Raw genomic sequence first — 18,056 nt, 5'->3', positions numbered from 1 at the left:
CGCTTGCATCAGTAAACCCGCAAGCTGTACTGTTGAGTAGTTAGAATGTCTGAATTGTTGGACCCTGAATTAATGGTTTTTCCTTCCCCTTTACGTTGCTTTGTTGGTTTATATAACGTCGTAAAAACTGTGCTTCTAAAATTGGGTTTTAGTAGGTTTGAAGTAATGTTCAGACTTTGTAGAAAACATTCTCGTCAGTCAGTGCTGAGATGCACTGTGCAACGAATGAGAGAATTAAATAATTAGCATGTTGTCATTCACTCAGCAGTAAATCACAGACCCCTCTTATGGAACAAATATTAAGTCTACATGGTCATATTTCGTTCCTAATTGAAGATCAAGACTAAATACTGTTCTTTTATTATCACCATAATGTTCCTCTGAATTTTTGGGGCCTTCTACATGATTATTTGAAGAGTGCCAATGAGGGAACAGTTTGTTTCTCTTGAAACGCTGGAGTAATGGAGTGTCTGGTGTAGGAAAAGCAGGTCTTCATAAAGAGATGAACCATGAAGACACGAATGGAACTCGTGTTGGATCAGCTGCTGGTCCTTTGAGCCGGAATATCGGGGGTAGGATTTTTCAGGAGACGTTTATCTCAGTCAGTTGATGGGACTCCAGACTTTCAGTTCCTCACCTGTTTCTGAATTGCATTAGCAGTAATGTTGAAGTGACTGTTGTTTGGTTATTCAATCTGAGAAGTGCTTTGAAAAGCTGCTGTTACTTATAGGGCCACTGAACGGCAGGCAGATGATAAAAATACTTTTATACCAGAAAATCAATGGGAAAAGTAAATAGCATTATTATTAGATTATGCGTTAATTAAACAAATATTCAGTTAATTGTTGGGCCTGGATTTCGGAACACTCACCGCTATGTGTTTGGAGGGTTGATGAACTCTGCCTGACTGTCTCTGCTGTTATTCTAAGGTTTGTACTTTTTCCTCCTGGAAAACTGCTTTGTAAAATTATATTCCCAATTAAGTCAAATGACTCATTTGAAAAGGACATTTAATCTCAATCCCAGGCATTCAAGATTGGGATCAACAGTAAATAATTTTAAATATATCAGTGTGGAAAAAGAAAGGAAAAAACAGTGCTGGCCAGTCAGAGTGGCTGAGAGACACTCCAGCAAGCCTTCTGGCAAAGCTAAAACTGCACATGGTACATACCAGCTCAAGCTCTTTCACAATAGGAGCAGTATTTATACGTCAGCTTTGTGACAAGGACGTTTTTCAGCCTGGTATGGGTTCTCTCATTTCCCCCTGCCTGAACGTTTAGGAGCGACTGGAACTTTGTGGTACGCTCCTCAAAAATATTGCCGAGACTTTGTGTCTGTCCCCTTTTATGGCCTGGTGAAAATATATTTCTCAGTTTGATTAACTTGTCAGACGTGCTCCTATTTTGCATTTCTCTTATGTGTTGGTATATTTCCAAGGTCTTGCTGTGAAAAGTACATCAGGCTGTGCTCTTCGTCTTTCCAGGCCATTACTGGAAACCTAAACGACTGGAATCTTCTGTAACCGTTGGATTTAAAAATCCAACATAGCTGAAACATAACGACTTCCTTATCTGTCTTTTTTTAATTTTTTTTGCCCATGGACACAGTGAACCTCACCTGTTTCCTTTCGGCCCATTTTAAAGCAGATCTGTGGCTGTTAAAGAGAGGTTTGATACAGTGAGACCCTTCTGTTTCTGTGACATAATATGCCCTGCTGTTCAGTAGCAGTTTCGCCTGCAGATAAGTTCGCTTACAGTAACCGGGCCAAGCAGGAAAATTAAACGTGTATAATACATCAGAGGACTTAAAAAATAATGCCTTGTGGTATAAATGCTATTTTATCTGGTGTTTTGACTTGTTGGCAGTGTTCACCGCTCAAATATATTTCCAATAATGAGGTTTTGGATTCGTTCAAAAGCTGCACAAACCTTTGTTATCTGTCGATCTTCTCCTCAAAGAAAGTGTGTTTACTGAAGATGTTGACTTGTTAGATTTGAAAAAACCTTTTAACCGCTAAGGGCACACATGGGGTTCCTGGCCGGAGACAACGTGTGTGTGCGTGGCCGGCTGAGAAGATTCCAGAAATAGCGTTAAATCCGTATGAAAAACTGCTTTAAACCTACGGTTGTAGGCTGACACTTTTGACAATGCTGGTGTGTTGCATTGCTAAGTTGTCCCTAGGGTTTTCCTCTACTGAAAGCATAAGAAAATAAGGTGTGTGTGTGTGGGGGGGGGGCGTACAGGGGGGCTTACTGCAGTCTCCCAGAAAAGACCATTGGGAGTCTGGAATCGGCACCACTTCTTGGAGTGATCCGTGCACCCCGTGTATGGAATACGGGTTACAATAGGTCAGACACTGGAAGTCAAGTCTGGGCCAGGAGTGTAAACTGTTCCATCTGTGTCTACAACCCTCCCCCCCGCCCAAAGAGACTGGCACCCGCTCTCCCACCCCCCTGGGGGCCGGCTTTTCAAACGCTAAGAAAAATAAATTTGGGAAGTGTTCTGAAATCTTGCGTCAGGGGCAGTGCACAGGGACGCGCAGTGGTAGGGATTTGGCCGGTCGTGTGGTGGTCGTGTGGTCGGGGCGTATTTTCGATAAGTGCAAACTGAGCTGTAGGGTAGAGCCATAATCATCTACCATAAATATGGGGCGGTGTGGGGAAAGGGGGGGTCATCACTGAGGCTGTTATCAGATGCTGCTTGGGCTCCTGGCGTGTGGCTTTTCTGCTCAGCCACAGGCTCGCCTTTGAACTGTCACGTCTCATAAAGGCCTTAATTTGGAATACAAATATGTACTGTGCTCTGATTGGCCTCGTCATCACCACCTGAGTGAGTGGGTGGGTCCCCGCACCGGTGATGACAGAAGGACAGAGCGCTGACACTGAGCTCAGTGCAATGCTCAATACTTATCATGTGAATGCAGCTTTAGGGAGGTATGGCCTTTTAATCGACTCATACTCAATATGGTAGCAACAAATTCACATTTCCAGTGGCTGTAAAATGTATAGCAGTCTTTACAATAAAACATTTTATTGTATTTGATCTTCAACATTTATTGAACATGCTGTTGTCAAGTAATTTTTAAAATATCGTATCTTCCAGTGTTCTTAAGTCATTATTCATCATTTTAACGGTATACGCAAGTACAAAGAATGTAGGATGCTGGGAGTTCGCACAATACACTGCTGCGTGGCGGGAGTAGCAACCAGAAGTCGTACTAGGCAGAATTGGCGAACAGAAAAAAAAATGATGTTGCGGACAGGAAACGGGAGCCCAATGAACAGATCAGATATGGTATACAGAGTCATTATGAGGTATTGGTGGGAAAATATATTTTTTTTATAGTTTTGAGTTCCCTCGCAATACTTTTTTGTTCCCTCTTGATATACTTTTCTGTGACTAATAATGACTGTACTGTATTCATTAAAGCAGTGATTCTGAAACTGATTTGTCCCGGGGACCAGTCTTGTCAGGCTTTGGGGCTGCAGGGCCCTGCATGAACGACTTCCCCAAACTCCCCTCGCATATATATAAATTCCTGATCTGACTGAATTTTGATTGGTGCAGAAGCGAGGCTCCGCGGACCAGCGCTGGTCCATAGTTTGAGAAACGCTGCGTTAAACCTTGCAATACTTTTCCGTCACTAATAATAATTGTTCGGTTTCCATTTAACCTCATAATACTTTTCCATTACTAATATTAACTGTCCTGTGTCCATTTAAACTACAAAAGATAAAATTATTGGGCTAGTAAGTGTACTTTGTCCTCCATAGTTTAAAGCTTAAAGCACACTTTACAAGACATGTCTGTATTACTTAGGTTGATCCATGCCATCACGTTGCAGAAAATAGCAAGTGGGTAAATGTAGTAGGATTGCAGAACTATTTCACAAAACGATTAAAAAAGCATTACCAGTCAGACATCCACCGTGGTACAAACTGGACAAAAATCTGAAAATCAAAAGGAGGAAAATCATAAATAATGTGATCCACAAATGTGCAAAACACGTTTCACATGTATTAATCGCTCCATAATTTTGTGTGTATGATTTTACACAAAAAAAATGCATATTTGTCGATGGTAAAATATTTGTGGATCTTGGTACATATTTGTCGATTGTCTGTGGGTCACAAATAACAAAGTCCAATAAAAACTTCCATACAAGTGCCACATCCCATAGTCCTTTGCGAACTGTCATCCACTGGATGAAAAAATGTTGTCGTACACAGTGTATTTGGCAACACCATGAAATATATGGAGCACAATATGAAACAAAAGACGTTTTTATTTCATCATCCGAAATATATTCGCATATCACAAAACCCTATTTCTGACACAACAGAACTATTTTTGTTTTTAACATGATGTTATTTGCCTTTAAGTTTGTTTGCCATGCATACCTGAATCATCGCATTATGGAAAAGAGACTCTTTCTTAAGACCACCGCAGTATCCATAATTTGCCAGGGAAATGTGCCCCAGGCCCATTACGGAACCATGGGCACGATACCACCGGAGCTGGGCCCCAGGGGGGCGGGGGGCTTGCCGACTGCTTCATATACGTCCAGGGCGTTGCGTTGCTTCCAGCTCCGGGGTCATTCCTTTTCATGTTTGTTCAGCGTAATTATAATATTTCAGTTCGCTTTAGTGCTGCTTTTGTATCCAACACATTTAGTATCTATTTGCATGATTCAGTTCATTATTTTTATATTGGATGCCTCCAAATAAACCAAGTCTGCACTACCTGTTACATTGTGTAGAAATTATATTTATAGCATAATACAAAGATGATTCATAATACAAAGACGATTAATGCTGAAGAAAACAGAATGGGATAAAGGTCAAAAACCCTAGTTAGCGCCGGTTTATAGGCTAAGCATTGTATGTCTTATAATATTAGCAGGAATTTTCTGCTTATGCATCATTATATGTATACTTGTGCAAACATGCACCTAATTAAGCTTGTTGTTCATTTGAGGAGCTTGTGGCAGTCGAATGTTTCGCCTGTCTGTCCCTATGCATGTGTTCCTTCTTGGACGGAATGCTAGACACTGCTCATCGCACATGAGACGGGAGACCGGCTTGCAGATAGGCATCTGTCTTCCTGCTCCGCATAAGGACCTTGTTCTCATGTGGTCAGGCAGCAAGAATTTTTGGTGTTCGGTTGCTACATGCGGCTTGAGGTAGAGGCAACCTCATTCCCCCTTACACTCACCCTTAAACATTTTAGCATGTTTATTGGCCGGGTCGCGTTCGTTTGCTATGAAACTTTAGCAGACAAAACATTGTTTTCCGTTGCAGGCTTTGTATTCGACGTCAATCCAAGAGAAAGAATGTCAGTGATTTATAATTAAAATGAAGATGTGCAGCGACAGGCTAGTCAAGTCTGAATATAAAATACAAATATAACACTTTAATTGTAAACTTTTTTTATATTCTCTCTGTTGTAGGTATGTATAACAAAAGGAAAATTGAACTTTAGTTTATAAATGTTTATTGTAAAATGTTGAAAGGCTGGGAGAGAGATTTTTAACAAGCAATCATCTCAGTTTTTTGTTTAATGTCTTAATGACTTGTTTTGTCTGCTTACCCATTATGTGCTACATTGCTAGCAATGTGACCTCTCCTGCTCCCCCCCCCCCCATCCCCCAACTCAGGCTGGTCCATGTGCTCCATTTCGACGAGCACACCAGAAAAGTGAAGGATGCCAATGTGCAGGATGAGGATACCTTCGAGATCTATGATCCACGCAACCCCGTGAACAAGCGCAGGCGGGAGGAGAGCAAGAAGCTGATGAAGGAGAAGAAGGCGCGGAGGTGAGCGGAGGCGCGGATCAGAACCGCCTGGCCTCCCATCAGAGTGATCTGGGCCTTTTCCCTTCCTTGGGCGCTTAGCTGTGCAGTAGGCTAGATCCATGCACCTGGAACTTTCTAGAATGTAGTTTTTTATGCTTGAGGAGCAGAGGAACACATACATGAATGGTAATGGACCCATATGCTGAATGGCACTGGTCTGAGCCTTTTCCCAGTTTAATACCCAGCTGTACCACCTCGTAGAAACAGCAGAATTCCCACTGTGTCGTGTCCGTCAGCGAGGCCATATGTTCAGTGGCCGCCGCTTGACCGCTTTCCCATCAATGCTTGTCAGCTGTACCTGTGGTTTGCAGAAGCTTGGCAACTTACATGTATAGGCTCTTTCTGCGAGAGCATTTCGGTTTTACCGCACGTGTTTTGGGTCGAGTCCCAAGGACGGTTCCAGGGAAAAGACATGGTGATGTAATCCAGCTTTGCCTCTGAGCTCGTTTCTGGTAATCACCACCATACAGCTACCAAAACGGCCGTTTCCTTTAATGTTATTAACCCATTATGCCATTGAGTTGTTTCTGTTGTTTGGTTGCGTGGATGAGAATCACTGAATAAATTTTCCTAACTAAATGCGACTTTGTATTTTTTTTTTCTTATGACCTATATTTTTGTATTGACTGTGGTGCTCCTTTGAATGTGAACTTGTAAATATGCTTGCATGATCTCACTACTATTATGGGGAAGAGCAGCAACTTTGCAATATAAATGTTTATGTGTGGACGGGTCTCTGAAACACGTTACTCCTTTCTGCTGTAGGTAGAATGAGAATGGACCATTTACAAGAGTAAAGGATTGAGGTGGTGGTGTGTGGATCAGTGTAAGATCAGGGTAAGATCAGAAGGTCGCTGGTTCAGAACCCATGATCAGCAGAGTGAAATCACTGTTCGGCTCTTGTGCAGTTAATACATCTGATCTTGAGGTATTGGGCCTATTTTCTTCTAGCGAACACTGCTAAATTATCATTTGAGAAGTTTGATTAATTTTATTAGAAATTTGATTAATTACTACATTTAATTCACATAAATATTACTGGTATGTGTTTCTTTAAATGCCTCTTAGGAAAGATAGTTGGTAGCTGATTGTGAATTACACCTTTTACCAGCTACAGCTATGATCTGGGTTGCAGTAAACATCTGAATGGCTTTTTGTCAGCGCTGTGTTTTCAATTATCATTTCCCAGGGCATAAATCATAAATCCCAGGGCATCCCTGCCTATACCTGGCAGGTGTCTATCAGCCGGGTTAATTAGCTGAAGATAGACTCTACTTGGTTTGCAGATCAATATGGGGGGAGACAGAAAAAACTAATGACTGCCGTCGTGCACCAGGAGAGGAGAGCAGATTCACAGTCATGCCTTATTTGATGCCAGGACCGACTGTGGTCTGCGTGAATGATCTACCACCGGCATGTGTAACCAGGAGCACGCCCTGGCTGGGGTCCCGGCTTTCACTGCCCCTCTGGGATCACGCTTACATTTTCATACGGAAAAGGGAGGAGGGCTTATGTTACAGCGGCCGGCCAGTACCGCCAAGCTGATGCAAATCTAAAACAGGTGAGATAGCCACCGCCTTCCACCGCTCCACACACTGTTGCTTAGCGGTTGCTGCGGTGTGAGCATTACTTTTCGATATTCTGTTTCACCATTTTAATATCTTTTATCGTAACCTTGGTAAGTCATTGTCATTTTTTATTCATAAACACTGCTCGCACATTTTAAACTCCCCCCATTCACCCATTATATACAAGAATTCCCTTACAGTTATCCATTCTCCATCAGCAGAGTCCATGTGTTCGCGATTACTTCTGTATGTTTTCATAATATCTATACGTAGGTGTGAGCTTAATGTGTCACCCTGCTGTAGGCCTTGGGATGACAGCTTTGAAATGTCAGATCACTCTGCCCTTTTATATTCAGTATCGATTGACTATTTTCTGTCTTCCAGTCACTGTTTTAATCCCATGAGCTTGTGGGCAAACTACACAGACAGCATCTACATAGATAATGGATGCAGGGTGTCACCATGTCTTTAAAGAACCAGCATCCGCTTGGACTTCATCAGCTGTGTCGCTGGTACAGGGGATGTTACACAAGAGCAACAATCGAACACGCTTCTACCAGTGTTTTGATGTTTAACAAACATAAATTGCACCCATATCTATTCCTCCTGCCCCTTAACCCTGGCTTGCTCGCTCCTGACTTCCATCATCCTGATTTCTACCCCACTAGGGCTTGAGAGTTCCTGTCAATTACAGCATGACTCTGGGCCACATTACCAGCCTGCAAACATCAAGGAGTTTGAGTGCATGAAATTGCTTATTTAATTTAATTTTTAAAAGTTACCGTTGACCAGAGAGGTGACAGAGTCCTGCTTTATGACGAGAGACATGCTTCAGGGGACAGTACAGGTCCCCTCGTTCTTCCAAATGGCAATAAGCCATTCATTTTTCTCTGATTCTCATTGTCTTCTGTCGTGCAGTATGTTGCTGGTGTCTGTAACGATAACCTGAAATCTCATTAAACACAAGTATTTACTGGCTGTGTGGCTCTATTCAGACTCAGCCTCCCACCCGAGTTCATCAGAGCATGCATATGCATTCAGTATGTACCTGCAGGCTATGTTGTATTACAGCGAGCCTGGCATATGCATGCACTCAGTATGTACCTGCAGGTCACGTTGCATTACAGCGAGCCTGACATATGCATGCACTCAGTATGTACCTGCAGGTCATGTTGCATTACAGCAAGCCTGGCATATGCATGCACTCAGTATGTACCTGCAGGTCACGTTGCATTACAGCGAGCCTGGCATATGCATGCACTCAGTATGTACCTGCAGGTCACGTTGCATTACAGCGAGCCTGGCATATGCATGCACTCAGTATGTACCTGCAGGTCACGTTGCATTACAGCGAGCCTGGCATATGCATGCACTCAGTATGTACCTGCAGGTCACGTTACATTACAGCGAGCCTGGCATATGCATGCACTCAGTATGTACCTGCAGGCCACCTTGCATTACAGCGAGGCTGGCGTACGCATGTATTCAATATGTACATTCAGGCCACGTTGCATTACAGCAAGTCTGGTGTATGCATACTTGCAGGCCACGTTGCATTACAGTGAGTCTGGTATATGCATGCATTCAGTATGTACCTGCAGGCCATGTTGTATTACAGCTAGCCTGGTTTTGCCTCATGGGTTAAGCTCCCATGCTTGCCTGCTGTAGACAAAGTTCACCCTGACAAATAAGTTCCAGAGAAGCCCCCCTCTCCCCCCTTTGTGGGGGCACCAGACGCGGCCTGTCTGCTTTCCTCTCTCCCGTTTGATAATCACAGTTTCCCCAAGGATGAGTGCAGCCATGATTATGCACAGCAGCAGAGCTACTTAAGGGCTCTCTCTCTTTCTCTCTCCCTCTTTCTCATTCTCCCTCCCTCTCTTCTTCTGTCCCTCTCTGCCAATACTTCTCCCTCTACCTTTCTTTTTACCTCTTTTTCTACCTCTACCTCTCCATCGATCTTCTCTCCCTTCCGCTCTCTACCTCTTTCCTTCCCTCTTACGTCTATCCCTCTCTCTACCTCTCTATCTTTGTCTACCTCTCTCTCTACTTATCTCTCTATCCCTCCTTCTCTTTCCCTCTCTCTGGCCTGGGCCATTCCTGCTTCAGTCTCGCCACACAACTGAAAATTTCTGGATGGCGAGAAAATGATTCTACATCAGCTGGTAACCATTTATATGGTCTGTGGGGTGTTTGATACAAGCAGGTCATGTGCCTCCCACCCCTTAGCTTACCAGAGCCCAGCTGTTTGGAATGAGCTCGCCTGTAAATGGAATGGTGCTAAAAGTCCAGATTGTATCTGAAGATGTAGGATTGAAGCTGCCAAACATTTGCTACCCTGTATATATAGTATTTATCAAGTATTGTATAGTATTTTATATGACCATGTAGGAAAATTATTAGACAGCATCCTAGTGTCCAGAATCTTTGTATAACAAATTTACTCACACTGGTGTTTTCCAGCTTTGTTTACTTTTGCTGTGTTTGTTTAGATTTTACAAAAGCTATTTAAATTAATGATTTACTCGTTTTATTGGTCTATGTCCCCTTAATGTGTCAATTAACAGGCCATCACCGTTCAGTCCTTGGAATAAAATCAAGATAGATATGAATACTGATGAATACTATGATGGATGGATGAATACTATGATGGATGGATGGATGGATAGATGGATGGATACTTTCTTTATTAATCCCAAAGGATATTTAGACATCCAGTAGCTCGAAAAATACAATGGTAGAGACAATAACACATGCTGATAAAATAAATTAATAAATTGGACAATAATTGCTGCTACCAAGCATTATATATGTGATAGAATAAGTAAATAATAAAAATATATCATTTAAAAGAATAGCATGTATTTGAAATATCTATTTTACTGCAGGCATATCTGTTAATAATGACACAATCAGAAAATAATGATGTGAGTGCAATTGAATGCTCTATTGGTGTATATATTCTGAAACCACTCATCCTGTTCAAGGTTGCAGCAGGCCTAGAACCTACAGACATAAGGCAGGGAACAACCCGGGATGGTGTGCCAACCCATTGCAGAGCAAACTCACACATCACTGACACCTATGGGCAATTTGGTATTTCCTATTAGCCTCATATTTTTGGACTGCGGGGGGAAACCTGACAATGACGCAAGGAGAACATGCAAACTCCACACACATGGAACTCCAGCGGACACTTCAACCCAAGTTCCAGAGGTGTGAGGCAACAGTACTAACCACTGCGCTACCATGCCACCCCTGTATGCATCTATGAATGCTTCAGGTTATTACAGTAATTAAATAGCTCAATATACCACATCAGTAGCTGTATTCACAAATGAGAAAATTCTCGATTATTTGTTAATGATGATTGCCAAAACTTAACTGCAGTTATTGTTAAATTTACATCCCTGATAGTCGGAATAAAAATATCTATGGATAAGGATCCCACTGTTAAAATCTCCTTTAAGTCTCTTGATGATCTCAAGGTGAAATTACACTTAAGTGGAGGTAACCCTTTTTTCCTATTATCCTAATGTGTTTTGGGAGCATTCCAACTTTGGAAGTAAAAAGGGCCAAAGCTGTCCGCAGGCTATCCACGGACACTATGGATAAACTGCAGAATTATATTATGACTTAATCTTGTCAATCGCTTGGAAGCTTTGAGTTACACTGAATTATAGTAAGTGCTCTGTCATCTAATATTCCCCTGTTATAGTGGACGCCGTCGTTCTTGTCTCAGCACAAAGGGGTCCAGAATGAAAGAGATGCATTTGTGGTCCCTCCGGCCTTCTGTCTTTGATTAAGTGGTCTCCGTGGTGAAAGAGTTGGTGAAACACACTGCGCACGCACAGACGTTTTCTGCTCTAAGGACCATTTCCTAAAGCTAATGCTAAATGTTGCCATGTATGAACGGCACATTTTCACCTCAAAGTGCAACACTTTTGGCCATGTGCAGTGTATTTTTCAGCAAGTGCAGTTTTAACAGTGAATTTTTCACAGTTCAAAACTGGTCTACGGGGCCCCTGGAGTAAGCTAATCTTGCTGGGCTGCCGCTAAAATCCCCTCATTAACGTCAGTGTTCTGGAGTATCCTCTTCTTGCAGGACATTTACCAAAATCCCTTGATATTTTGACCTTCTGGGAGCCCCCTGTTCTTGTGTGGCTCATAGCTGAGCATCCACTGCCTCTGTGTTTAACAGCTGATGGCTGCTATATCTTGTCAGTCATTGTAACTATGATGAATTGATTTTACTTTGTGTTTTTAATAATAATACTCTGCCAAACCATTTTTCATCCTGATAATTATATCATGTATAGAGGTCACATATAAGGACTCAGCCAGGTCGTTGACGCTTAGTTAGCTGATATGTGACACATGCTCCAGTTGCCCCACCCCCACCCCCGACTCTTGCACCTTTGCCCCATTTGATCGCAAGCCCGTGTCCTGGGGATAATGCATGACAACCTTGGTTTCTTCCAAGCTTCCATTGATGGTGAGCTTCTGGATACATTAACGACTCTGCGAGAGTACTTCAAACAAGCTTCAAAACACAGGAGAGGCATTTAAAATGAAGGCAGAGAGTCAAAATTCCTCCTCTCACGATATATGCATCTCGCTGGGCCGCTAAGCATTCAGGGTTTGCTTTGGAAATGTTGTAAAAATATTTCAGCACTCGCTAGCGCCTCCGTAGGATCCCCACCGTCTTTAGCCAATCAATTAGCTGCATTTTCGAAGACCTAATAAAAAGCTTTTAACCAGCTTGTGTGTCTTCCAACTTGCATGCATTCCTGCCCATTCTTTTAAATGAAGAACACACTGGTTTTATTTGTATTATTTATTTGCTTGCTTTACCCGAAGGAACTCATATGGATTAGATCCTGGGCATCAACTGATGCAATTCGCATACAACAGTTGTTTTTCTTGCGGTGATTTAATCAAAACCCCCTCAAATTATAATTCCTATATTTTAACCCAGTGGTTGCCAATGCATTGATCATGAGCTACTAGCAGCCCTCAGGAAGCCAATGGGTAACTCACATAACACGTATTAGAAATCATATTAATTTTACAGTCGCCATCTAACCCCAGTCACTTCCTTTAACCACTCCCACCATTGATCGATATAATCTTTGTATGAAACACAAACCTGCCCAGATTTTCATCTTTGTAGAAGTAGTCTTCACTGTAAATAAGGTTTTAATCTCTACCAGGCCTGCTGGACTAGCCTGGATAAGCACTACCCCCAAGCCACTGAAAATAGCTGGATTGTTCCAAAAGAAAGAGGTGATAAGCAGCAGTGGGCAGACGTCAGCTCATTCAGGATATCCCTGCTGTTTCATGTGCTAAATGAGTGCATCACGGGAGCCATGCGATCGGGCAAAAGCTTTGTGTCCATTTGAGGAAACTAGTACATATGTGTTAATTAGGGCAAGTTTATAGCCAACCGTCAGCAACGTGAGCCAGATATGTTGAAATGGAGCTGTTTTTCTGTTAATTCTGCCATTGAGTTGGTGAGGTTTACAGAGCAACACAAAGTCTTTGGTGTGACCCGAGTGCATCCTGGGTAAGAGCCACACTGGGACTGGACACATTATAAGGATAAATGGTTGAATGTATTATGAATCAGTCATGATTCCCAGCTACCCATCAGAATGTCTTTATATCATGCCAGTCATTTTATCCACCAATACCCTTGATAAATGAAGCATATTTTTGTTTGTGGTGAAACAGCTAGACTGCAGCCAGTACTTTCTTCCCAAGTCAGCATTTTTACAGAGGATCGTCTCCAAAAGCGGATGCAGCAAGGTCCCTGTCGCCAATGGCGCTGTAAAATCACTTGACCTTGCGCCGGCATCCTTGCCTCGTCTGCTCGGACTTTCAGATATATGATAATGTAATTAGCTCTGACCCCTGCCTGCTAAATTTGAAGGTTTTATTGCTTCTACTTGAGTGGGCCGCCATGACCCATACTGTCGTGACATTCGAGATGGGCACCGCCAGTGCGAGAGGCTTTTTTCCTATTTATTTGTCGTTTTATATTCTAATGCTTGGACCATGAAGAAAGAAAGCTACTATTAAATCAAGATTCTCAAGTGAAATGCCTCTGAAGCTGGGATGGGGCCCTCTTTGGAAGTCTTTAATGGGGTTAACCTGCATAAATGTCCTCGTGTCGTGGATCATATTTCACTGCTACTTTATAAGATTTATTCTTCAGGAGGCACATCTTCCCCTCTCCTCTCTCCTCTCTGTTCTCTCTCTCTCTCTTTTCTTGAGCTCTATTTTTCAAAATTTGTGTCTGGCAGCAGAGTTGGAATGATAACTGGGCATGCCCCAGAGTTATGAGTCTGTGCATGACGGATTAAAAATATCAAGGAAGGATCTGTAAGCCCGACCCTTTGACATTCATTTATTTTATTTTGTTGATTGACCCAAGTACAGGCAACTGATGCAAATGAGACTCTGAGGCACTTGATTGGGCTGTTGGAGAAGCGGCAGTCAAAAGCCAATTGCCGCCAAGTGGCAGGGCGAGATAGAGAAGGCAATATAGTACAATGCAATGGTTTTGTTTGTTTATGTGGATGGGATTTGGGGGTAGGATGCGGGGTAGTGACCGGACCATTAAAAATAACACAGAACCATTCCTCTAACCTTTGCCAGACTTGGAATCCAAGGTAGACTGCACATGAAAAGAGTTGTACCAGAGGAATTGGACGAGACTGATCAGGAATGATTTCTGTTTCCCAAAAATTTTAAAGCATTGAAAGGAACCAGTCAAAACAATAAATTTAGCCCGAGTCTACAACCAAGACCAAGGTTAAACTCTAAGAAGGAAACCTCAGAAATATTTTACCTCAGACTGAATGAACATTTTGCATTAAATTACACTCTGGATGGTTGTTATCTAACCTTCCAGTTGAAGACTGTAAAAATATTTCCATTTAAGGCCTGCCTGAGTTTATTCCATATTTTCGGAGACAAAAATGTGGAAAAGCAAAGGGGAGCTATTTAAAACCCTGCAGAGCGTGATAGGTAAGCTTTCTGCTGGATGCTGAAGGATGTCTTCTAGGACTAAATCAAACCGGTTTCCTTGTAACTTGTGGGAGCCTGGCCCAAATGCTTTCTTTATTACATTGCTCATTTGCTTTTTCATTTAACATGTTTTTGAATGATCTATTTGTTTAATATTGGTGCTCTTGACATTTCAATGAATTCTAAGGCACCTCATGTTTATGATGCCTTGTGTTAAAAAAACAAACTCGTATTTAAAGGAGGACAACTTGAAAAACAGATGCTAAATACATACTCTTTTGGTAAACCATTTAATTTTTAATTCTGGCTCATCCTTTGACGTAGGACATGAGCCAAATGTTTTCAATAGTTCCTACTCGCTCTCATATCTTTTTAGATAGATAGATTAGATAGATAGAGAGAAAGAGAGAGAGAGAGAGAGAGAAATTATTTATCCAGAAGGATAAGGTGTCCAGTAGCTTATACACCGTATACATACACATAGGCCCACAGACCTATGACATTCACACACATACATACTGCAACAATACAAAGGAAGATAACAGGAGGGCAGTGTGCTATACAAGCAAAACACGTAAGTCCATCACACTCCTCCCCTTCCATGTGACGTTGAAGAGCTGTATGGCCCTAGGGACAAAGGACCTTCTGAGCCTGTCTGTTTTGCATGACAGAGACAGGAGCCTATCGCTGAATATGCTCTTCTGTTTGGAGAAAGTGGTGTGCAGAGGGTGACAGTCATTGTCCAGTATTGAGAGCAGTCTGCTCAGGGTCCTCCTATCTGCAACTGATGTCAGGGACTCTAACTCCACAGAGCTAGCTTTTCTCACCAGCCTGTCCAGTCATCCAGCATTCCTCTTCCTAATGCTACCTCCCCAACATACCACAGCATAGAAAAGGACACTGGCCATGACAGACTGGTAGAACATAAGCAGGAGTTTGCGGCAGACATTGAAGAACACCAGCCTCCTAAGGAAGTAGAGCCTGCTCTGCCCTTTCTTGTAAAGTACTTCAGTATTGGCAGACCAGTCCAGTTTATTGTCAAGGTGTACCCCCAGGTACTTGTATGTACTGACAGTCTACACATTCACCCCTTCGATGGTGAAAGACGTCAATGGAGGGGCAGACCTCCTGAAGTCCACTACGATTTCCTTCATCTTGGTGATGTTCAGCTGCAGCAGGTTGGTTCTACACCATACCACAAAGTCCTCCACAAGGCTCTTATACTTAGCCTCCTGCCCATCCTTGATACAACCTACAATTGCAATGTCATCAGAGAACTTCTGGATATGGCACGACTCGGAGTTGTACTTGAAGTCTGTGGTATACAAGGTGAACAGTACAAGAGAGAGAACAGTTCCCTGTGGTCCCCCAGTGCTGCTGACCACAGCCCTAGATGTGATATCCCCCAGTCTAACAAACTGGGGCCACTCAGTGAGGTAATCAGTATTCCAGGTCACCAGGCTTGGGTCCACTCTTATCTGCAGCAGTTTGTCTCTCAACAGAAGGGACTGGATGGTGTTGAAAGCGCTGGAGAAATCAAAAAACATGATTCTCACAGCACTGCCTCCATTGCCCAAGTGAGAGTACACCTTGTGTAGCAGATAGAGGATGGCATCCTCCACTTCCACATTCTCCTGGTAAGCAAACTATAGGGGGTCAAGCACATGGCGAACCTGGGGTCTTAGGAGGAGGTGGAGCAGCAGCTGCTCAAGGGTCTGTGAGGTGAGGGCAACCGGCCTAAAGTCGTTGAGTTCTTTGGGGTGTTGCATCTTGGGACTTTTTTTTGGGGGGCAGTATTTGCCATCTTGCTTATAGGATTGCTTCAGCTTGTCTAGATTTACCTGCAGTCCTGCCTGCACGGACCGACTGGTCTAGGTCTTATTATGTTTGCCTGTCCAACACACAATTCCATTTTCTCACCACAGTGTTTCTAAAACAAGTCCTCGCGAATTCCGAGGTGTGCTGGGAACTGGGAGGGAGCAAAAAAGCGAACTGTCTGGGGGCCCCCGAGGGCTGGCTTCAGAAACACTGTATTAGTTAGACTTTTAGTAATACTAGGTTTAGTTTTGCTCAGTCAGTCAGGTAGTTAGTTAGTTAGCTAGCTAGTTGATTTGCCTGAATATGTAGAATTGTCATTTCCATTTTGAAAACAACTTCAAGTCATGAAGAGAGGCTGTGATGTTTCTTCTACCTCTTCTTCTTATTGTTATTTTTGTTACTATTTTGTGCCCTGTATTGCCCCCCCTGTTGTTGTGGATGAGCATGAAAAGTCCAATTTCCCAAAAATGTCTTTGATCATGCTACTCTTTCACAAAGTCTAAATGCTTGTAGCGTTTATGGGAAGCATCCCATGAATGCCATTGCTACCAGCATGGACATCAGCTGCAGCAAGGCAGGCCTGCAGGTCCTTGCTTCTTTTGGACTTCCTGTCTGATATTTCTTAATGCTCTCTGAAATAATTTTTGGAGGAAAACCACATCCTTATAGTCACCAGCAAATAGTTTTCTCCACCACTTGTCTTACAGTGGACTGACAAACTCCAAAATATCATGCAATGCTTTTATAACTATGTCCAGGCTACTGGATGCTCACGACACTATTCCCAAGGTCTTTTGTGGTCTCCTCAGACTATGACATAGTGTTATATTAACACCAAACTAACCCACATTTTTATTTATGTAGCATACGGCAAAGCATACTGTATACTGATGATTTAATTTAACACTTCACCTGGCCACACTTACCTTGTTGACTCACTTAATGAACATTTTTAAAACTCTTTCTGTTATTAATGGGTCTATTCCTGTAAACAACACATATAATTTGCCACCATGATCCTATTCTAAATAAGTGGTTAGAAGATAGATGGGCCGATGGATATCATTTCTGGTTTAAACACATTCCATTTAGTTAATGAGTTGGTGAAGAATAATAGCATTTTCAGAAACATTGCATGTGTTTCACAATGTTGCATGTTTGTCAAAATGCCAAAATGTATTTGTACATTGTTTTCAAGTATATATCATGTTGGTCCTTTCTAAAGACACTACTTGCATGTAATGCATTTTATCATGATACAAAGATGAATATAATTGTTCACATATAAATACACGCATGAGTGCATGCATTTATGTGTGCACAAAATCTGTTTTCACTTTACAGAAAGGAAATTCTGGGGTTCCCCAAGGTTCTGTCTTCAGACCGATTCTTTGTATTAACACAGGATTCATTAAAGGATAAATACTTCACGCATCATTGTAATGTTGTTTGTCCTCTATACACTTTTTGATGCTGTTTATTTTATTTGTTAGATTCATTGAGGTGTCTTAAGTGTGGTGAAAACACCATGTAGATTATATTAGCGGTTTTGTTTTTATTATTCGGCAGAAATGGTTAGAGCATAGCTTACCAGGCATAGTAGCAATTGCCCGGCGCTGGTGGGAGAGACAGCTGTGGAAGCCATCCCCAGTTTTCTGCTGTTTTTCCGATATCGCTTAAAAACACATGCCTTTCCACCACTTCTGAAGAAATGTTTGTAGCAGCCCTGGTTTCAGATCAATTAGCTGGACTGCTGTCTGATCTTATTCAGGAATGGGATTTTTTTT

At 42.3% G+C, this 18,056-nt stretch overlaps 1 protein-coding gene across 6 annotated transcripts in view; it reads left to right on the top strand.

Moving 5' to 3' along the window:
• cwc27 (CWC27 spliceosome associated cyclophilin) overlaps positions 1–17,699 on the top strand; it is a 47,794-nt gene extending 30,095 nt beyond the window's left edge. Inside the window, exons 14-16 of one of the 6 annotated variants that reach the window (XR_007398824.1) lie at positions 5,657–5,815; positions 6,620–6,691; positions 7,141–7,174. Coding sequence is in view for 5 of the 6 variants with exons in the window: in XM_049019489.1 (XP_048875446.1) it covers positions 5,657–5,815; positions 7,141–7,399 (418 nt within the window). In the remaining variant the exon portion in view is untranslated. Of the gene's footprint in view, positions 1–5,656; positions 6,434–6,619; positions 6,692–7,140 lie in introns of those variants that run through there. The other 5 variants (XM_049019489.1, XM_049019490.1, XM_049019488.1 and 2 more) reach the window with 5 other exon arrangements.
• The last annotated feature ends 357 nt before the right edge of the window (positions 17,700–18,056 follow it).

This window comes from Brienomyrus brachyistius, chromosome 7 (genome assembly GCF_023856365.1).
Source record: "Brienomyrus brachyistius isolate T26 chromosome 7, BBRACH_0.4, whole genome shotgun sequence".
NCBI lineage: Eukaryota > Metazoa > Chordata > Actinopteri > Osteoglossiformes > Mormyridae > Brienomyrus > Brienomyrus brachyistius.
Note: the sequence above shows the minus strand (reverse complement) of the source record. Positions and strands in the feature narration are given on the sequence as shown.